Source organism: Miniopterus schreibersii (assembly GCF_964146895.1).
Source record: "Miniopterus schreibersii genome assembly, chromosome: 6".
Lineage (NCBI taxonomy): Eukaryota > Metazoa > Chordata > Mammalia > Chiroptera > Miniopteridae > Miniopterus > Miniopterus schreibersii.
The window spans coordinates 54437580-54460441 of record NC_138107.1 but is presented as its reverse complement, the minus strand read 5'-3'; the positions used below and the strand labels follow the sequence as shown (position 1 = coordinate 54460441).

General features: G+C 51.3%; 1 protein-coding gene across 1 annotated transcript; it reads right to left on the bottom strand.

The window, feature by feature from the left end:
* Positions 1 to 2761: 2761 nt before the first annotated feature.
* NR2E1 (nuclear receptor subfamily 2 group E member 1) lies at positions 2762 to 20973 on the bottom strand (the record flags this gene model as incomplete). The annotated part of the gene is made up of 9 exons (XM_081140577.1): positions 2762 to 2924; positions 6862 to 6967; positions 7149 to 7298; positions 7686 to 7782; positions 9872 to 10018; positions 11314 to 11549; positions 12983 to 13070; positions 16203 to 16348; positions 20949 to 20973. The coding sequence occupies 9 exons, from the start codon at positions 20971 to 20973 to the stop codon at positions 2762 to 2764; spliced, it is 1158 nt and encodes a 385-aa protein (XP_080996703.1).
* Between the last annotated feature and the right edge of the window lie 1889 nt (positions 20974 to 22862).

Here is a 22862-nt window from a genome sequence, read left to right as displayed (position 1 = left end):
ATGAAACACTGGAGCACACTCGAACACAAACTGCATCCTCAAGCCAGGCCCGGCCGAGACGCTGGAGACTGGCAGTCCAGTGAGCAGGAAACACAAGTTTGTTGTTGTAAGCTCTGGGGGTTATTAGTCAGCATTATTGAAGCAAAACTTCCATAACACATGGGTTGACAGCCTTGGACCCATCGCTCAGCTTTACCAAATCTTGTCGTAGGTCTCATATTTGTTTCTAGTCTTTTTTTGTCTTGTAAGATAAACTATTTCAGAAACATTTGAGGGTCCTCTTGGTACCCTTCCCCAGTCCCATCCATTCCCAGAGGGAACCGCTCTCATGCAGTTAGTGTTATCATACTCATGTTTGTTTTAAACACTTGCTATACATTTATATATCTATAAACATGATCTACTTTAGAAATATCAAGCTGTATGTATCCTCTGCAATTCTCTTCTCACCCATCCCCCGACACTGTATTTCAGATTTCCCCATGGACATGCTGGCTCTAGTCTACTCGCTTTAACTACTGTAGCCCTGTATATACCACAATGTATCTATTCTCTGTTGGTCGACCTTTTAGTTGTATATCTTTGAGTTCCTTGCTTTTCTTTAAGACTAGCTTCTCTGTGGAATCAGTAGACAAGAAGTGGGTGGCTGACTGAACTTGCACACATGCGATCTGCCAGGTCGGGTTAGCGAACAGTTGCCCGTGTCTGTGCTCCAGACCCTCACTGGAGCTGCTCCCAGGAGCCCACAGTGCCCGTGGCCTTGGGCACCTCCGATTTCCACTGACCTCTGGCTGCAGGGCCAGAGCCCTGAGACTTCCTGGCAACATCTGAATGCACTTTCTACTGCCCCTTCCACATCTCACTCCCCAATAAAGCTCTTCACACTTTATCTTTTTGATCATTAAATAATTTTAAGTTCCCGGTCAGGACTGAAATGTTGGCTAGAGAGTTAGAAACAGGAGAAAGTGAATGAAGACTGTTAATCGCCCTCTTTCTTCCTCACACAGCAATTTTTCTAACAGATGCAATTACACTCGAGAGCGGCAGAGAATGGAATCTTATGTTTTATTTCTTTATTCATCATTTTACAAATGGGATTCGCTGTAGAAAGGAAATTGCCTTTGTAGTTCATGTCTCCAGGCCGAGGGCTCTGAGCCTCAGTTTCACACCGGCTGCCGCTGCCCCCTTGTCTCTGGTAGGTGAGGGCCAGCCGGGGGGAGGCTAAGAATCAGGCAGAGCTCAGGTCCATTTAGGTTCAATATATTTTTATTCTTTGTAAATACAATGAGTACAACCTTTTAACTTCACAAATCAGTTAATTCACTTTGTACAAGAAAAGTTTTACTCAACCTATGATAGTCCAAGTGCTGAATATTTTTCCTCAGTGCTAGAACCTACTAAATCAAAATGTGAAAAGGGCAGCAGCTATCTTAAAGGGTTTGCTTCTACATTTCCATAAGCAGAGTCATACCAAAGGAGCAGCTTATAGTGTAGAAGGGGGGGGGGGGGGGGGTTTGTGTATGTGACTGTGTGTGTATGACTGTGTGTAGGTGGTGTTTCCGTTGTGTGTGTGGCTGTGTGTGTGGTGTGTGCATGTGTGGCTCTGTGTGTGTGGTGTGTGCGTGTGTGGTGTGTGTGTGTCATGTGTGCCATGTGTGTGTGGTGTTTCTGTTGTATGTGTGTGGTGTGTGTGTGGTATGTGTGTGTGTGGTGTGAGTGTGGTGAGTGTGGTGAGTGTGGTGTGTGTGGTGTGTGGTGTGTGGTGTGTGTGTGTGCGTGGTGTGTGTGTGTGCGTGGTGTGTGTGTGTGTGTGCGTGGTGTGTGTGTGTGCGTGGTGTGTGTGGTGGGGCGGAGGTGTGGTGTGTGTGGGGGGGTGTGTGCATGCACACACTCAAGGCTTCACTAGAACCCAGCTTTCTGAAAGGCATGGAGTCTCGGGCGTTAGCAGTGAGTCCAGCGAGAAGCCTGCGGGCTGGTCCCCTCGAGGCCCGCCCAGCGCCGCGTCAGTCCCGCGACTCGCCCAGCGCTGCCCCGCCTTTGGCCTCCGCGCGTCCAGGGGGCCAGCGGCCTGCCTCGCTCGCCCTCAGCTCCGCTTCATTTGGTTTCGCTGACTCTGTTCTTCCCGTCGGCGTCTGTTCCGCCAGCACAGCTCCTCCGTTTCGGAGCCGCCCCGGGGGCCCTGCGAGGATTCCCTCGGGCGCACCCGCCCCTCCGACGGGCTGCGGGCGGGTGGGGGGGGCAGGAAGCAAACCTCGCGCGTCAGCGCTTCTCACTCGCTCAGTTCTGAAGGCCACTTAACGATGTATTACAACGGAAGGGAAACTTGATAAATCTCTTGATTTTAAACCTAGCCATTGTTTTTAGAATAAAGTCTCCATCATCAGGAGTTCCCAAGGCTGCTGCGCGGCGTTACGCACAGAGCTGTGGGAGGGCGTTACCTACGCTCCGGCGCTGACCCTTCCGACGGTCCCGTGGCGGGCCGAGCGCGCGGCCTGTGGCAGCCCCCACCTGCCCCTCCCAGGGCGCGGCGGCAGCGCGTCCCCCGCCGGGGCCCTGCCCCGTCCCCCTCCTCCCGGCTGCCCGGCCCTGGGTGAGGCAGCAGGTCAGCGCTGCTGCAGCTGCTGCGATCGCGGACGGTTTCTCCAGAAGGCTCCCGCCCCCGGAGGGATGCTTCCGAAGGGTGTGTTAGCTGAGGCTCGTGCTCGGTGGGTAGAAGTTCATCAGGTTCTGTCCCATGCGGACCAGTGGGGACGCGGAGAACTTAGATATCACTGGATTTGTACATATCCGAAAGCAGCCTTGTGATTGGCACATTGCCGATGGTTTTTTTGAAAAACACTTCTTCTATGGTTGACGGGCTGATAGAACGTAAAGCTGGCAGAAGCAACAGGAGCTTTCCGAAGCGACAGGGCTGAGTGGGGTATCTGGAAAGAAGCAGCCGTGAGAGAAGGTCAGATCCATGGCTGCTGGGAATGAATGCCCCCCGCCTGAGCATGCGCCGTCTCCGGCACGGGCTCCTGACCCGGCCTCTGTAATGACACTCCCGCCCCGCAGCAGGGTCCCAGCGGGCACTGCTCTCTTGCTCTGCAGGAGCCCATCCAGGCCTGCAGAACACGAAGGATGGCAAAGCCACATGGTGACTGTCTGGGCATTAGCAAAGGGGTTGCATTTTGTTTGGAGGTAAAAAAAAAAAAAAAATTTAAGAAACACGGAGCGAAGTTTAGGCTAAATAATAAATGTAAGGCTGCCAGTGTCCTAGCTGGCAGTCGTATCCATGTTTTCTGATTTTCAAGGCTCCTTCCTTTGCAAGGCCATTTCCCTCATATAAAATGGATTCCTTTTCTAGGAAATTCTCCAAATTATTATTCAGGCATTATACTTAGTCACTTTCAGGAATAATTCCATCCTTATTACACTGCAAATTAAAGACTAAGTTCTGTTGGGTGGCAGTGCCACCCAACTTTCATGTCAATGAAATTGACATATAATTAAAGATGTGAGAAATTGCTGAACAATTTTCTCTCTTAATGTCCAACATACATCTGTGCTCAGATGTGCAAGTTCAATTTTCTGCTGCCTTCAGATGCCTATAAGCCATCTCCTCACTGCAGCCCTGTAGTGAGTAGCTTGGAATCAGGTATCCCATACGTTCCACAGGGAGGGCAACCTCCTCTGAAATGAACCAACTGAAAGACAGAGGTCTGGGGTCACAGCCAATCTTGACCAATAGCCACAAGGTGCTAGAAACTGATGGATATCAAAATTCCTCCCCAGGAGTCAGATAGCTGAATACTGAGTTTAACTGCCCAATAACTCCACCCTGCAAACAGAGTCCAGGACAGCCACTTCCCACTTGTCCCCTGGCTTTGAGCACATGAGGGCCCCTCTCTTCAACCTCATACGAAGCTGGTAATTCATTCTGTGCCTCTGAGAACCTCCTTTAGTTCTTTCACTGCCCAGCTTCATGAAAGGGGTCACCACACCACATTTACTGATGTAGTGTGGAAATGGTGAAGCTCATCTACATTTATTTAAACCTAAATCCCATCACTTGCTCTCCTTGCTAAAAGTATTTCCTACATTTCCTGAAAAGAAATCCCAAGACTCACGTCTCCCTTTCACCTTGGCCACCTACTCTCTTCAATAGCTCTGATTCCTGTCCCAGGACTGGGCAGAGGAAAGAGAACCCTGAGATGGATGGAACAGAGTGGCTGCCTAGAGGAGCCTCTATCTCATCTGCTGCAAAGACCAAATGTGCTGGAAGGTTCCTGAGTGAGAGACCACTGTGGGAAGTGATTACTTTTAAAAAATGATGGACTTTGGAGAATCCATAGGCAACTAACTCTTGATTTTCTGTAAATAAATAATCCACTCACCTTCTCACCCACTTCTTTTACTCTCTAGTTAAGAAGGGGCTGGTTAGTCAGTCAACAGAAATTGTCTGTTATATATGAAGAAATAATAACAATGTGTGTATGAGCCTGTGTGAGAAACAGAGAGACTGAGACAGAGAGAGTGTGTGTCTCTGACTGCTCAAAATTATGTTTTTAGAGTAGTTATGCCCCTGGTTTCATCCATTAGCAAAAATAACTGGAAGTTTTCTCTAAAGTGTATTTTGAGTTTGTCACAGATCCATGTATTTGATTTTCAATGATAACATATGGTTTGTGTGAAACCCCAATTCCTAGCCTTCTCCTTATGTTATTATCATTAGAGAAACAGCTCACAGAGCTGGAACAATGAGTTCAATTTGCAATGTTGACAATTGTTTGCTATGTTAACTTTTCATTTCGATTTCAGATTTTATTTTTCTAGACAGGAAAGTACTAGAGGAGAGTGTTCCCTGATTGGAAGGAACTCAGAAATAAGGAGTAGTCCATTTTGTCACATGCATGAGTCTAGATCTTAATATTAAATTATAGCTGTAGAAGCTATCGTGAAACAGCAATTCCATGCCAAAGCAGATGAGTTCCTTCCATGGACAATTTCCTTGTTTTGAGGGCAAGGAGAAAGTAGTATACTAGCAGATTCTCTAAAATAGACTTTTGGCGCTTGACAGGCGGCTCAATTGGTTGAAGCATCGTCTGTGCACCAAAAGGCTGTGGGCTCGATTCCTGGTCAGGGCACATGCCCAGGTTGTGGGTTCAATCCCTAGTTAGGGTATGTGTATGGATGCAACTGATCGATGGTTCTCTCAGATCTCCCCCCCCCCCCCGAAATCAATAAGACATATACTTGGGTGAAGATTAAAAATAAATAAAATAGATTTTTGTTCATTTGTGGTTTATTTCTCTCAGGCTCTCTCAGATTCTCCTCAGTCACCTCTCTGGCACCTCCCACAGTCCTTCTACCAGCCCCTCTACTGGCTCTAACGAGCACCCCTCCTCCCTGCCATTCAAGGACTCAGCTCATGTGTGGTCTCCTCCATCAATCAGCCTTTCCAGATTCTCCCTCACCCCACCTCCCCCAGCTAGAATTCGCCCTCCCACTCCCCACTTTGCCTTTCTCTCTTCTCTGGTCTGAATGGGAGCAATACGTCTGCCTACTTCACCCACCAATAGGGCAGCGACGTGTTCTCTGGTATCCCCGCTCCCACCCGCAGCCCTGCGCAGAGCCGGCACTCCGCAGAGGCTGGCTGAGTCAGTCACAGCCCAGCATGTTCTTCTCAGTTTCCTGTTCTTTAAACCTTAATGGCTCAAAATGGCAGAGGTTGGTTCTAACACACACATCAGTTTTTAGTGGGGAAATTATGCACCGCTCCATTTTATAATTTTGAACATATATTCAGTGCCTATTATATACATACTAAAATTTAATGTGGATTTTAAGTTTAAATTTTAAAACCATGGCACTCTAATTCAGAAAAACATAACACATGGCACTATCACGCAACACAGTTTCAATGATATTCCATGGACAGGGCACAGTTTTATTCAGTAGTATTCAAAAGAGGATTTGTAATAAAAATAAGGAGATCCTAGCAGAAGTGATATTACTCCAAATGGATACGGTTGACTCAGGGGTTCTCTGCCCCTCACATAAGGGAGGCATTAACCACCTCTAGTCATCTGATTTAGTTATTCCAGCACAGTGTCTGCGGTGATATTGGGATGATAGGGACAGGCTTCCATGGGCTTCCCTTTAAGACCAACCTAGAGAATAAACAAGAATAGCAATTCTATTCTAACCTCAGCTCTACCACAGACCTAGTGAGGTTCCATAGCTCTTTAAAGTTTTGCCTTTTTCCTCTGAAAATGGAAAAATTACCCCCTGGAGGACTTGCTCATTGGTGGGCCAGGAGGACTGCTGAAGCCCCAGTGACTGACAGTTTCTCCAAATAGGTAAGAACAGCTTCTGCCAATGGGCCCTGCTTGGCCAGACAGAACCTGGTGGGTGCTATGACTCCAAGTAACTCAACAGATACCAATCAACAGTTACGAAGGGAGTAAAGATGGCCTCTCTAGAAAGTTCTCTGGTCTTTCTATTTGGGCTTGGCATCCAAAGAAAGGCTCATGCCTTTTTAAAGGCTGACTTCACTACTCTCTACTATATCAGCTGTAGCCCTCGGCCTTCCTTTTTTACCTTTCCCGCACCTGGGTCCATTCATACAAATGTGTTCGACTCTTTTGATGGATCAACTTGCTCCACCAGGTCAGCGGTAAGGCATCTGGCAACCTACTGGATAATCTAACTTGATTTGCTTCTCTCACCCGCCTTGTGAGGACATAAACCCTAAGTAACTTAATCGGCTGGCAACAGAAGAATTAGTGACAATGTCTGAACTGGCTTATTACCCACTGCTCACACAGTGACAATGGAAGCACCTTCCTGAAGGGCACGGTCAAGGCAAACAGGAGTCACCTGGTATGGATGTAGCTGTTGAGAGTCAGCTGTGCCTCGTCTTGAAGAGCTGCAATGGCAGCCGCGTTCCGGAAACTTCTCAGCTCAGAACCGCTGTGTGTAGGAACTAGAATGAAGACCAGAGAACTGTGACAGGCAGCCCGGGAAATGCAGGCGGGAAACAGCCTCTCTGGAGCGGACAGTCAGCTGCCACTTCTTTTTGCAACGGTAAGCCTGGACTTGGAGGGGGCCGAGTCAGCCAGGCGGCAAAACTGGGGAAGAAGAGACAGGGGTTTGGGCCCGCTTACCAGCTTTGAAAGTGACGATGCATTTTAGACAGGCAAATTCAGTGGCATCCAGCCGGAGCTGTCGAAACCGAGCCACCACCTCTTGCAAAGCCTGTATTTCAGATATGATCTTGTTCAGCTTCTGGGAATCTGTGTTGTCACCATTCATGCCTAGAATAAAAATATGGCATAAGTGCTGTGATATGAAGGCATTTTCATAATTTAATATTGATTTTTGACAAAATTCTGCATATCAATATCTATTCAATTGTCACTCTGAGATATCTGATTCCATGTAAACTGGCTATATTGTATGAAAGTTAATATAAAATCTTCTCTTGGATGATAACAAACACAGTAATTTGCATTTAAATAACAATGCAAGCAGTCATGAATACAACAAAACAGCATTATTTGCATTTAAATATAGATTTATAAATGACAGGTATACGCTATTGTTCAGCAGGAATTTGTTATTCTTTACATGTTGTTCTTTTTTCAGTAATGTATTTTTATGGTAATTTCTACAACAAAGTCATTAAATTGTGCAATTCTTACCAGATACAGCCAGTAGAGTGTTAGCATCAACCGGAATGGCCCATTGTGCTATTCCTAGAACAAACAGTTCTCTCCAAGCATCTTCCAAAAGCATCAGCTGTCATACAATAGATGTATAATATAATATAGTGTGTAATTTATAAATTTATAAACAATTTCAATATGTAAATTTCCATTATTGTAAAAAGTGTTTTAAACGCCCGTCTCGGTCATTTTTCCTCTGACTATTCTAGCTTTCCCTTTCCCTTGTTTTCTTTTTTCAAAAGGTGCCTATACATAAGCGCATGCATTTGAGAGTCAGCCATTCTAATCCCCCAAAGTTTGCTTCACTTGGGAAAGGGTTTACCCTCCTGGTCCTCCCATCCATTTGTTCCTGACCACCTAGAAACTTCTCCCAGAGACCCAGACTCAATGAAATGCCACCAACAGCTCAGCAGGTGCATTTCCCTCATATGAAATGCTAATATTATCAAGGTTGAGGATTCCAGACAGCTTGCAGATCTGGGCCCCCATCTTCCTGGTGGGTGGAGGGGACTAGGTGAGAGAGAGAGAGAGAGAGAGAGAGAGAGGGAGGAATGGAGGGAGAGAGACAGAGAGAGAGAGACAGAGAGAGAGATCTCACTAATTCCCAAGAGGCATGCAGGGAAATCAGGGTGTAATTATGTTAATCGGGCTTTGCCAAGTTTACCTCATCTCACTGCCTGATTTTTCTGAGACTCATAAGTGGACAGCATCAAGGTGCTTGTCATTTTCATTCTAATAAAATGTGCTAGTGAATATTTAAAATGAAAATCTAGCTCCTTTTCCCAATGAGTATACTGGATTCCACTTCACTGCAGTTTGCTGTTTGTTGAAGGGTTTCCACCGAAGGGCTGAGTGGCAGACAGTAAATAAATTTTGTTTGAATTAAAGAGTCTACAAATACTTACTTTGAGGAAAAAAATAGCTAATTTACACACACACACACACACACACACACACACACCACAGCAAATGACCAGTAAACCTAACCATCTTGAAAAATTATTTTGAAAAATCTTTTAAAATCCAGCCAATTCTGGATGACTTATGTGAAAGGATTTTCTTTTGGAAGCTAAGAGCTAAACTGTGAAGGTTTGTAAAACCAAAAGGTTTAATTTTCAAAATGCTTTATTTTTAGTTTTATTGCATCAAGTACAAAGCAGAATAATTTTTAAATTGCAAGGGAAATAGTGTCTAGTTCTGGCCATGTCTGAAAGTCCAAGTCATGAAAAAAAGAACATTCCATGCTAGAAGATTAGATGTTTTTAGCACACTGCCAGGTCTCTCTGTAGGAAATGTGCTTCATATTAAGGGGCACTATTATTCTTTAATTAGGTATAAAGTGAATTAAAGAAATAACTCCTTTGCTTTTAGAACTACTTATTAGCCTTTGGGGAAATGTGTCATTAATGCCCATGAAGCAATGATAACAGCCAGTGGTCGCGAACACTTCATTCTCTTCCTTTCCCTTCAGTTTAGAAAAATCCTGGCAGAGGCCATTTCTGATGCTCCTAACAATAAAATTTCTGGGGTTTGGCACCATGCAGTTTTTAGCAGCACAAACTTTTACTGACTCAGAATGTCATTTACAACCACAGAATTATGCACAGTGCCTATTTGTTTACAAAATCACTTAAAGAATCAAGGGAGAACTGAGCCTGCAGGAGGTGTGCAGTGCACCCCTTAATCCTACATGCTGATAAATTAGTGGCCAAAACTGTATCACAATGGAAAATATAAAGCTGTAAACATAAAATAATGAGACTAGCTCCAAAAATCTTACAGAAGAATACTCTTCTATTTCCTCAGTTCCAGTGTTCTAAGGAAACATTGTTTTATTAACAATTTAAAAAATCATTAAAAATGTGTGACTAAATTTGATGTTTCAATTATACTAAAATAATAATAATAATAATGTCCTTGTTTGTTTTTCATAGACCAAATCCAACTTTCCTGAAATAACATAATTGCATTTCTTAGTAAGGATTCCATAGCTAGACATTTTGAACCTGTAGAAAAAAGCTAGTAAAAATAGTTTCCTCATTGCTGTTAGGAACTGATGCCTGACCTTGGCGATTTAGGTAACCTATAGTCTCATAAGGCTGACTCTTGTTGCTCCTTCCCAACTTCCTCCCCTCAGGACCTCAGGGCCCTCGTGGTCATACCTGGTCTTGCAAAGACAGGGTGGAGAAAGCTGGTACACTCTTAGCCCACTTGATGCTCATGAACAGAAGCCTGGCAGCTGATTCACACACTGACTCTGTGGCCACTTCATAGAGATACATTGGGGTCCCATTCACTTCATGGGGGTACTGGGCAGGGAAGAAACAGAGACACCAGGGTGTGAGGAAACCACAGCTTTGCAAGAAGAGCCCACTTTTTCATTTTCTAATTAAAACAGGGAAGGAGGTAGGAATTTAGATGTTTTGCTTAAATGGGCAGTTGACATAGGGGCATAAAAACCACACATCACTTCTACAGAGTTTGGGAAGTTGTTGGGAGAGACCCATTTCCATTCTTTGTGGGCCTGTTCTTTCCAGAGGGGCATCTGGCTTTTCTATCCCCTGTAGCAAATTTTCCTTGGTCTGAGCCAAGTGTGAGGCCTGTCTCCCAATTTAGACAAGAGCTGCTTGCATTTGTGTAAATAAAAATAGATGTGAAAAAAGTATAAATTAATAGGCATCCCAAACACAAATATGCATATGAGTATTTTTAGAAAGGATTAGTATATTATGGAAATATTTCAATTAGACATCTTAATCATTCACAGAGCATCCCCATTCATAACTGACAACATATTCACAACACTGCTTTCCCAAGCTTATTATACACATCAAGGCTAAGGAAGCAATATTAAATATTGTGGGCGCGTGTGTGCCCAGGTGTTTGGCTCCCCTGCAGTGTGGGGCTGCAGCTGGCCCTCCTCTGGGGGAGATCCAGAGCCCTTCTTGGCCTGGAGTGGGGGCTGTGGCTAAATCCCAGCTAGAAGCCTGAAGGGTAGTCAGTTCCTAGGGGGCAGCCTTTTGAGGTGGCTCTGACTGTGGCCCTGCCAGGAGAGGCTCAATCCTGGTGTTAAACCCAGCGGCTCAGAAGAGAGTGAGGGGAGAGTGGGAATGAAACCAAGTTCCTCACACTGCCCCTACAGGGTGAGTTCCACATTCCTCTCTTAGGTTAGGGACGCACAGCTTTGCCCAAGAGAATAGACCCCTGAGATATGCAACTCAGGGACCCTTCTGCCTGCTGTAAGCAACTCCTTCCTTCTCAAAACAAATGTCGGCTCTTCTGGCCTCGGGAATTTCTAGGCCGCCCTCTCAGTTCAGACAGGGCTTGCACCAGGGCGTTTTCCAAAGGTGCAGCTTCGATCCCGGGCCCCACATCAAACTTGCTGAAAGGGGGTCTCTGGGGGCCTGGGAGCCCACATTTATAACAGCTCAGAGAGTGACTTTACTGCACACTAAAGTCCCAGCAACCTTGACTCCACGGGGAAAAGCCCAAAGGCCCTGCAGGGCCCTGGGCCGTCTCTCCACCTTTTGCTTGACCCCATCCAGGTCAGAAGGAGTGGGTGCCTCCCCCCCCTCGGCACGGGGCTCCCAGCAAGGCCGCTGACCTTGGGCGTGGGCTGCGCCAGGCTCACGAGGGTCTGCCGCTCGGGGGTGGCAGACACGGCGGCCAGCTCCAGGCCGTGCGGCTCCAGCTGCGTGACCGCGGTGAAGAAGGCGGGCGCGGGCAGGGCCGCCGAGGGGAAGTGCGCGGCCGCCCCGCTCTCCTCCTTGTGCCCGCGGAAGTACAGGGCCACCTGCTTGCGGATGGTGGACGTTCGAGGCCCCCGTTCGTGCTGCACGGCTGCAGAGACAGACGGACACACGCCCGGGTCAGAGTCTCGGGGCCACTCAGCCACCGCTGCGTGGCGGGGCCCGACGCCCCGTCGGGGCAGGGAGGCGGGGAGGCCACCCGAGGGGCGCAATGCGGGCGCGCAGGGCGCTCTGAGGTCCGCCGGCGTTAGGGAGGCGGGGGAGGGGAGCCCCGCACAGAGTATCCGACGAACGACACGCCTCGAGCGGGACGAGGTGTGTTCTCTGCCCGTTCAGGGGTCCCCTCCGCACAGGGAGCCCCCTGGGAGGGAGTCGCGAGGTGTCCTGCTCCGCGACCAAGGGAGAGGGGGGCGCCCGTCTCTGCACAGGCTTTTGCCGCCTCCACCCCTGCCCACGCGGAAATGTGGGGATGCTGTTTGGCCTCCGAGGGCCGCAGAAGAAAAGGACCTGAGCCCAGGGACGCGGGGCCACGCGGGAGAGCCCCTCGGGGAGTGCGCTGGGGGAAGGCAGGGGAGAGGTGACAATTACCACCAACAGCTGAAACAAACGAATTAATTCAGGGCAATCTTCCGCTCTCCTAGCTTGACAACTTGTCAATACACAAGTTCAACAGGTTGGCCGCTCCCTTCTGCTTACTGCCCAGCAGAGGGAAGAGCTCTCCCCAGTGGGCACTGTGCCTCGGAGGGGTGCCACCTGCGCCTCCCCCGCCGGGGCAAAGCCCACTCAGCACCCTGTCCTGAGGCCCATTCCTGGCTCTTGGCCATTAACCCCCACCCCCGCCGGCCAGCCTGGGCACTCTCACCAGGCCGCCACCTGGCATCCTGAAGCCCTGGTTCTTGCTAAGAGCCTTCTGGGAGTTGGGTATCCGAGGCACCCACAGGCGTCTTCCAACCTCTCCAGCCCCTTTCTGTAAAACTGAGAGAAAGCCCTGGAAAAGCCCAGGTCACCACAATGGTGGCCCTGATTTTGGAATCTTGTTGAGTATGCAGCCAGGGACTGGAAATCCCCTGTGATCCTGTCTCTGACCTCCCTCTTCCCACATATCATCTCCTAGTTCCCACGATCTCCTCCCCCCCCAAAAAAAAAACCTGTCCAGACTGCGAGGTCCTGCAGGAGGCTAACAGGCTTGGGGTGGCAACCAAGGGCTGTACGGAGAGGCGAAATGAGGAATTAAGATGCGAGGCAGGAAATAAGTGTTTGTCCCCAGCAGAATGGGGTCCCCGCCCAGCACTGCCTTTTTGGGGGTGACTGTGGGGCATGGGCCTTGCCCTAGGGAGTTCAAGGGGGTCAAGAGAGGGCTCATGCTGAGAGATGGGAAGGATACGACAAGCCTGAGGCCAATTTCCAGCATCCAGAAAGAAGTGCTCGGGAGATGGTTTACATGCATAGGAGTGCCATGTATTTTCTGTACATATAACTTACTTATTAATCAACATTAGAAGAGTAAAAAGATGTACTGATTACCATCTTTGTTCATGTTGACTTCCAAACACTTCTTGAGCCGACACGCCCTGCACTGGTTTCTGTGCGTCTTGTCCACGGGGCAGCCTCCCTGGAACAGAGCGCAGGCAGACCGTCAGCGGTCCCGGCCTTTAGGCTGGAGACCCAAAGCTGGCGCTGGGTCGGGGGGGGGGGGGGGGGGAGGGGGAAGGGCATGGAGGCGACAAAAGACCCGCCACCGACACCTGGGTCCCAGAAGCCAGGTCCTTGGGCACCAGCAGGGCCAGGCAGAGAAAGGGCTGGGGTTCCCGAGGCTACTTCAAGAGGACCAGCTCATGACCCTATGAAAGGGGACAAGTTGGAAAATCCTCCAAGCGTGAAGGGTCACAGCACCTGGTTTCTCAGACTCTGCTGTGCTGGGAGGAGAAGCTCCCGAGGGGGACTTCCTCCAGTGGAGAGGGTGGTGAAACTGGGGGAGACTTTTTCAGGACCAAAGACAGCGACCTGGCCCCAGAGGAGGAGGCCTTGGCTAGGTTGGGAGCAGGCTTGCGGGGAAGGATTCCGGTGGCATGGGCTCTTAGTCTTCCTTTCTCTTTCACTTTCTGGGTGAGCCCATTAATCTGTCAGATAAATATCTCCCATTTATTCTTTACTCTCCTGTTTTCTCACTCTTGCCTTTGTACTGAAAAGCCATCCTTATAACCAGCAGGGTGAGAGTTGTCCTAAAGTCTAGTCTCAACTCAGATTCATGGACACACAGTCGTTCTTGGAAGTTGAGGCAGAGGCCAGAGTAGTTAGGAAGGTAGGGCCTACAGAGGAAAGGGTGGGAAGGGAAGAGCCCAAGGCCTGGGCAAAATCTAGAAATGCCCACATGTAAATATGGCCAGGAAGATAATGTCATTAACTAACAAAATGGTAACATGGGCTGAGAATATTAGCACAATAACTGAAAAAAGAGGCAACTGCTGACTTGGAAATATTTATCTGAGACATGTGAGAAAATAAATAGTTTAATGCAATTTTATGGGAAAATGTTGGCCATTAAAAGAGGAAATTTACAGAGAAATGAATTCTTATGGAATTCATTCAGTGTTAAGTGTTATTACTGTGGAAACATACATAGATACATAAAGAGTCATATCTACATATATATTTATACACAGAAAATACATAAGTTTGGCTCTCTTGTGTTCCTATGAGCTGCTACTGTTAGATTTGCAATGAGAAGAAAGAGAATAAAGTAAATATATTTTTATTTTGCCTCATAATATCAAAATTTCTTATACCCTAAGTTGGAGTATATTCTAAAATATCCCTTAGGAATAATTACATATTAGAAAGCACAGTTTTATGAAATCACACACCCCAGATTAAAAAAAAAAAAAAAAGTTGATTTATTTAAATAAAGATAGGGCAGGGGTTTGTAACAATTTCTAAATGTCCTCATTGCTGTTGATAATAAGTTGGATATATTTACCTAATCTTAGAATAAAATAATGTTGGTGGGGTTTTTTTTTTGGTTCCTAAGTTAGTTCTTCAGGGAATCTTGGCTGGCCCGTGAAATCCCTCTATGTAAAGAGGCTTAAAGAACTTATTAGTAAATGCAATCATGTCTATCATCAAATGTTATCCCCCAGTATTCTGATAAACATGTTAATGCAAAATGGAAACCTTCATTAGTTTTTAAGAGTGTCTTCAAATCAGATCACATGCATATAAATATCTGGAGCCAGAGAGAAAGATGAATGCCCCAGCTTGGTCCATTTATTCTCTCTGCAAGGAGAGAACCACCAAGCCTGGTGAGCCTCTTATCACTCCTTTACAAATACTTGGACTGACATCAGTATGTTGATAGCCAACCCCTTTGAAAAGATCAAGCATAACATCTAAGATTTTGATTCCCCAATTCTGTGCATTGCATAAAAGTAAAAGATAATTTAAGTAGAAGCCTGCTCAAATCTGACAACCCACAGTAACCCCATATTCCTGTGGAGCTACTGGGATACAGTCCAGTGTGTGTACAATGTGATGTGTCCATATGGTAAAGCTAGAAACTGATACTGAGCTGTGAACCCAATTAAACAAGTAACAGGGCAGGAGAGTTCCAAATAACATCCAAATGCAGATGTCTTCTTGTTTTTGTTGATAATCCAAATCTATCAGAAACTGATATAAGCAGACATGGCTTCAGAAAAAGAATAATTCACTAGCACCAAACAATATATGTGGATGCATATATGTGTATCATATTTATACATATATATTAATTAGTGAAAATGTTTTACCATTTTGGTTACCAAAGGATGACTTCTGACTAATACACTCTCCAGGATCGTCTTGGGAGTCATGGTGGTGGCTCTGTGCTGAAGGGTCTGTGGGCCTAGCTAAGGAGAAGGCAAAGTATGGGACCAAAAGGCTGATCCCCTGGGTTGAAATTAGCCTATTACCGGGCTGGAAAATGAGTCAGGGGGTTCTAGTCACTCTTTCTGGCAGCTTTGGCTCACACTCAGCCCATCCCTGGTTTCCCTGTTTCTCTGAGTCAGTTCAGCCTGCCCAAGACCAAAACACAACCAACTGGGCACATCTTCTAAGCAGAGAAAAAAGGAGATATGGAGACTTGGGAGAGGGTCCCAGTTACTCCTTGGGAGCCTTCTCTTCCAGCTCACTCTGCCTCTTTCTGACAAGGCTCAACTAGAGTCAGAGCAGTCCTGCAGCTCCAAAGTCGAAAGGGCACAGCCCCTCCCAGAGCACGCCCTCTGTTCCAGTGGCTAACACTCACTCTGAGTCTCAACCTTGCCGGGGATGCCCTGTGCCCTTCACTTCAGCCACCCCAGGCAGCGGTCAAGGCACTGAGCTGTTAGGAATGGGGTGTGGTGAGCAGACAGCACAGCACAGGCCTTTCTCCTGCTGACTCCTGAGGTTTAGATTCTTAAGTCCCTAAGGTCCCCTGGGCTGGCTTTAAAGCCATTGGGTGTGGGCCTTATCTGTCAGAGTATTAAAAGTGTTTGGGGTGGGCAGGGGGGACGCTGGGATTTCAGACTTCCTACTGCAAACTCATCTGTCTTCCCTTACCTACCCCCCCCCCTTTCCTCCAGCCTTACCCCAGGGAAAGGGCCACTTAGAGTTGAGTCAGGAAAGAGAGAGGAAGGGAGAGGTCAAGATCTGGTCTCTCCAAAGCAGCTTGGAATCTCAGAGGAGTCCTTGAGCACAGAGGGGCGGTGGCAGCGCGGCCTGGCGAGGGTACCTGGTTTCCAGATTTGCAGACGTACGTCCTGTTCCGTCGGATACTCCGCTTGAAAAACCCCGAGCAGCCGTCGCAGGCGTAGACCCCGTAGTGTTTCCCCGAGCTGCGGTCGCCACACACTTTACAGGGGATGTCTAAAATGCGGCCTGAAATCCAGAAGAAGACGGGGAAGGGGGGAAGGGGAGAGGAGAGGAGAGCGGAGGAGAGGGAGGAGAGGGGAGAGGGGGGAGAGATGCTAAGCAATCTGACCTCTGAAGGGATTAGCACCGAGGCTGCGGTAAAAGCAAATAATGAAGTGATTTTATAGCCAAACTTTTTTTCCTTGAGCAAGTGTCAGTTTCCTACAATGAGCATTATTCATGCACCGCTACATGTATTTGGGTCTCGTCTAATCGCCGAGACCCATTTCGGAATAAAAGATGACAGCAGGCCCGGGCGGCCCGCCGCCGCCGCCGCCTTTCTGCTCCGTGGAGAGTCCGGCCGCCTCCCTCCCCCGCTCCCGCGTTTAACGCGGAAAGTTGTTAGCGAGCCCGCGAGCAGACAAACTTGAAATGTGAAAGGAAAAAGAAGAAAAACAAACACGGCTGGGCCTCGGGATGGCAGCTGGAAGGCAATCGAGTCCTCTCGGGGCCGCCGGGCGGCGGTTATTATCGGGATTATTATTGTAATGCTAATACTAGGATTATTAATGATAATCAGGGCCGTGGTAATTGCCCAACTTTCGCTTTACCTATTTATAAAAAAATGCTTGATGTAACGCTTTTGAGAAATTATTTCTTTTAGGAAAAATATTTCTCCCCAAAGTAACTAGCCCCGGGCTAGGCACGTCTGAGGGGAGCGACGCCGGTGTGCGGATGCCCCGCAGGCTCGGCCCGACGGCACCTCCTCTCCTTGCTCCCCCCCAGCTTCTGCCCTAAAGACTTGTCTCCTTCCACTGGACCCTCTGTGGGTCTCTTCCTTCTGTTTTCCGCCCTGTCCGAGGCTCATGTCTTTTAAAGGGTCTGACTGGTTCCTCTAGACTGCCCGCCCCCCCATTGGCCTCGACAGTCGCCAGATTTAAGAGAACTTTCCTTGAAATCCCCTCGAGCCTGGGGCGGCGGGGGACTCTGAAGGAACGAAGGGAGGGATGGCACTCGGACATTCCCTAGGGAGGGAACTAGTCTCCTCCGGGATACGAAGGCGTCCCACCAGCCTGCAGCGGCTTATAGGGACTTCGAAATCCTTCCTCTCACAAACAGAGGGAGTATTAAATAAAGTGTTAACTTAATTAACATTTTAATAATGACGACAGTTAGTAATTATTAACTTCTTAACATGTACTGTTCCTTTGCCACCTGTTCGAAGGCCTCCAGTCTGCACCCGGGCCGCCTCGGGCCGGGGTGACACTCGACAGCTGCCCCCTGGAGCGCTCAGGCCGCGCTGAAGAGAGGCTGGGGTGAGACGCCCTGGGCGAGGGGAGCCGAGGTGGCGAGGGCGCGGTGTAGGGACGGCCCCTGGGACGACGGAGGTGGGGACGGGCCGGCGGATTCCTCGGCGTCCAGGCGGGTGGCACTCCGCGCGGTGGCCCTGGAGGAGTGGCGGCTGGGGGCCGGGGTGGAAGGAAGGGGGGTGGGGGGAGGGCGCGGGCGGTCGGGGTGGGTTGAGGGGGGGGCTTGGTAACCACCAGGCTCGGCCGGGGTAATTACAACCCCGCCGAAGCACCTGCCTATAGAGCCACCAGTGACCCGTCAAAAAGAGTAGCATGGGAATTCGGGTGGTGACAAAGGCCGGCGGGAGAGGCGCGCGGCGCGGCGACCACCGCCTGGGCGCCCCCTCTCGCTAAGGGTGGGAGGAGAGGTTGTGCGGGGGAGGGGATGGAGAGAGCGCGGGGAGACTGCAGCGGGCCTTGTCCCTCACCCCCTCAGGCCTGTCACTGCGCCCAAGGGAACTCACGGCCCACCCAGCAGGCCGGGACTGGAGCTCAGCTGCACCGCCCTCCGTCTGGAGGCAGTAAATTTGGTTTCCATAATTTACAACTATCCTCTTGTGCCTGCCACACGCCCTCTGCCTTAGCTGGGGTCCACGTTTGGGGTCCCGTCGCCCCAGCTGCCCTCTTCTTCCTTGGGGCACTTTAGATGATGCCAAGATGAGCGCGCAGGAGGAGCAGTTGTAGGGTTTCTTTTCCCTGTTTCCCATCCCGCCGAGGCCAGGGGCACACTCTCTAGAGGACCGCGAAGCGGTGGAGGAAAGACCCGGCTCCAGCGGGAGGGGCTCCTGCACCGCGGTCTCCTGGGGCCATCCGGGCTGCGGGTCCGCCCTGCCTCCGCCTAGACTAGGGCCGATTAGAGACCAGCTACCCGCCTGGGGTGGGGCACAGGGGGAGGGACGCAAAAACTCTAGGGCCTAGGGGGTCTGCGCTTCAGACTCTGTTTCCCAGCCACGTTAAGGTGACTTGGGGTCACGAGACAAGCTGGTTGACCCCGTTGCAAAGCTCCTCATTTAACAAACCCAGCGAGCTCCGACGTGAGGCGAGCAGGAGTTTCCCCGAGGCTGGAAAACCGTTCTTAACTTCCCTCGACGGGGGGTCCCCTCAGGGCTTTTTGTGTATCATAATTGCCTAAAGATATATGGCAGCTTCGATTACTGTAATTACCATCAGAGGCTGTTGAAAGAAGTTAGTCTGGGCTGCAGGGGTGACTGGCCGGGGTCTTGTTACCACCCAGGCGGAGCTCCGGGTTGACAGCGCTCTGCTCTCCAGCGGCGCAAGGCCGAGCGCGGCCGGGCTGCAGACCTGGCGCCCGGCTCTGCCCTGACCTCGCCCGCGGCGCGCCGACCTCCTCGCCGCCCGGGGCGCGCGCTGCAGGCTTCGGGCCGGGCTGCCGCCACCGCTCTGGGAGAGCCCAGCTGCAGCGGCGCCGCGAGCTGGGGCTTTGGTCCTGCGGACCTGAGAAATCTCAGCGAAGGCTGGGACTTCGCAGGGGCTCGAGGCTTCCGTGGCCAAACTCAGGCTTGTGGAAAGTTGGAGAGCGCCAAAGTTTCCCCGATACATCACTCCGCCTTTTTTTTTTCTCAAAGCCTGGAGGGGCCTCCGCGCCCCAGTCTTCACGCGGGTTGGTCCCCATCTAAAGGGCTTCGTATCCGCCCCCTCTCTCTCCTCCGAGGCCTCACCTTTCACGACACACACACACCCAACCGAGGCGGCTCTGCACCCCAAGTGGTGCAAGAGTCCGAGACTCCTTACTTCCAGGGAAGGAGGCGAGGGGGCCTGTCGGGGCGAGCGAGCAGGAGGCCTGCGGAGGCCCGCGGGCTGGATTTTTACAGTGAGGCTCGGAAAGCCTCCAGAGAAGGACCCTCGCACACGGAAACATGGGCCACAGAAAGCGAGCTTGCTTCCCTTCCCGAGAGTCGAACAGCCAGGCCAGAGTAGGCCCGAGGCTGGGAACACCAGTCCTCCTCCAGTGTGGGCTCTGACCGCGGCTAAGCTCCCTTGTCTCTTCCCTCAGCCTAGATCTAAACACTTCTCCTTTTCTCTTTTTGTTCACGTTCATTTTGCTCTAATTTTTAAAACGGCAACACCCAAACCAAAACAATCGGACAAAGTGAAAACACAACCCACATTTGGGTGGGTGGGAGGGGGAATGGCATCCCACTTAAGTGGGACTTCACCATCAGTTCTCAGAAGTGTCTCGGGCTGCCAACTTTCAGATTCAGGACAGCGAGGGCGCGAGAGGGGAGAAGGGGGCGCGCTGCGGGTCGAGGAGAGCACGAATCACCAAATACGCTACAGGTGAAAAGAGCGAGGGCGGCAGAGCTCTGGGACATGGGTACTGCAGCAGCGGCCACCCCCAGCCTTGGACCCTGGAAATGGCAGCCCGGGGCCGCCGGAAGGCGGGAACTGAAATGCCCCGGGGAGACCCCAGCCTTGCGGCCGCGCGCGCCCAGCGTGGGCTCAAACCCGCACGTCCCGGGTTGCGAAGGCTCGGCGCGCGCAAAGGCCCTCGCGTCCACTTAACCCTGCCCTGGGGCGTGCAGAGGGACGGCTGGAGATCAGCCTCGGCTCGGCTTGCGAGGGACTAGCCGCCGGCTATAAGCAAGTGAGAAGGAGAGAAGAGCTCGAAGGGAACAGGCCGCACACCCCTGCCTCGGCCGAGCCCCCGCTCGAAAAGTCCTTGGGATTAGGGATTCGGTCCTCTCTTTGCTAGAGCGGTTCGCCATACTTTAAATTCCCCAGTTATGACCTACGCGGATTTAGGATTAAGGAAAATGTGACTTTTGAATTGTTTCTGCTTCCCAGTTTGCAGGATTATTTGAAATAGCTAGAAACGGGGTGCAAAGCATTCCATTCAAAATCCGCTTTTCGCAGAGTCGCTTCTGCGCGCCGCCGGAGCCCGGAGTTTGGAGCGAGCGCGTTGTTGAGCCGCCGCCTGGAGCTGCGGCCTAGTTCCCGCCCCCATCGCCCCCTCCTCCCCGCGCTCGGCGCAGGACTGGAGGGAACTCGCGGGACCGGTGGGCTGGCTGCATGGGTCGCAACCTTCCCACCTCTCCAGAAAGAAGGTGAACCAAGAGATTCAGAGGTAACAAATTGTTTTTCCTTCCACCACCAAACGCTCCGACTCACGCTCTGCAAGAAGCTGGGCCGAAGCGCACACGCCAGCGGAGCACCTCTCCCGGGTTCGGGGCCGCTGCGCTCCCCGCAGGATCTCTCCGGTCTCCCCGCCCGCCCCGGGCTGCGCGCCTGAACCCCGCTGCGGCCCGAAAGGTACCCACTTGTTGATCCGGCCGGCTTGCTCATGCTGGCGGTCCCGGGGCGGAGCGGTTGGTGGGTGCTGCTCGGGTCCCGGCCGACAGCGTCCGCCTCGCCGCCGGGCTCCGCGGCTCTCCAGCCGCCCTCCAGCCTGCGAGGCTCCCGCGCCAGACAGGTGGGTGTCGGTCGCGCGCTGCGCTGCTCCCCAGGGGCTCAGAATTCGTTCCACAGTGGAAATTTAAGCATCCTTAAGTTTCTTCCCGGCTCTTGCAAAACCGCAGCTGCTGGGAATGTTGCTTGATATGGACACACGCATGGACGGACAAATGGAGAGACAGACAGGCGGATCGAGGAAGAAGAGAACACGAGAGGGGGATTGAAGGACAGAGATGGAGACACGCAAATGGTCTTCCTACGGAGTAAAAAGGGCGGAATTCCTCTCGTCCCCCATCCCTGCCCCTCGGCCTTCGATTCCGCCCTCTACATTAGGCATGCAGAGTGTGGACGGGTCTTCACTGACTGCTGCTCTTCTAAGGAAGGAAGGAAAACGCAGCCGCGGTCTCGAGGCAGGCGGGCGCGGGCTCGGGCTCGGGCTCGGGCTCGGCGCTGCCCAAGCCCCGGCGCCGAGTGGCAAAACTAGATCGCTGGGAAGTCCTCCGCGGGAACAGGCGGCCAGGTCCTGCAGGCTTTCCGGGGACGAGCGTAGAGTCCCCGAAGTTCATTACCCCGTGACTTTGTGCCTGTCGCCGCGGGCTGGGTCCCCTGTAATATCTCCAGAAGCGCTCTGACAGGCAGCCGCGGGGAGGGGAATAGGGCGTCCCTGGCCCACTTAGCTTTTCCCCCAACTCCTGGCGGGGTCTGACGTCAGCCATGTGCGGGGAGGGGATGGGAAGAGGGAGGGGTTAAATGCTAATGATATTAATGAACCTCCAAGCGGCTCCCAAAGAAAATGCAGGCGCTCTCGGCGCCGACTTAGACTGTGAAAGTGGGAGCGTGGCTCTGTGCGCGCGTGGGAGCGAGGACGGTGCTGCTCTCGTAAGAAAAATGAATTCTTATATTTCATGGCAAGAGCGAAGGGGAGGGGAGATGGAGCTTTCTCTAAAACGCTTTCCCCCTTCTCTCCAGAGTGCCAGAAAATTCGTGGAGGAAGCTGGGTGGCTGTGTGTGTGAGAGTGATTGTGGGCGCCGGATGTGGCCATGTAAGTTGGTTCATTCTTGGTCCCGTGCCCTTTCTGTCGGGTGAAACTCGGATCTGGCCCGAGGTGAGTAATTATTCATTTGCAACTATCTACGGAAGGTTATAGCTGAGCACGCTGTGTGGGGACTTGGGGTCTGGGGCGGGGTCTGCCGGAGGCTGCTGGGGTCCTCTTGGCACCAGCCGGGAGGAGGGTGCCGCCCGCTTCCCAAAGCGAAGCCCATCCTGAGCGGGGCGAAGCGCCAGTCACGTCTATTATCTGCACTGGGGCGGCTGGAGGGCAAAGCTTTTCCTCCCCCGCTTGTCTCCAAGTCTTCAGCCGGGCTTTGCAGGCTCTCCCTCTGCAGACCGAAGGACTCTGAAGAGCTCCCCCGACTCAGCGCGCTTCCCCCATCCCCGCCTTCCCGCGATTCCCTTGCTGCTCCTACTGTGCTCCCGGCGCCGCACAGGGAGAGCGCGCGCCCAGGCAGCCGGCGATTCCCCATCTCCTAGAGATTAATTCTTATTTAAGCTCTCCCAGCAGCTTGAACTTGTCGAACAAGGGCTTGCCAGCCTTTCCTTCGGGTGTAGGCCCGGCCGGAGGTCAGGGGTCACACCTCGTGCGCTCCAGCGCCCAGCCGCGGGTTCTGCCTTGGAGCTGGGGGGGGGCGCAGGCGGGCGGGGGGGGGGGGGGAGTGGAGAGGAGGGAGAGGGGAACCAAGGCCAGCGCTCTGCAATTCTCCCCGCCCACCCCCGGCCCCAC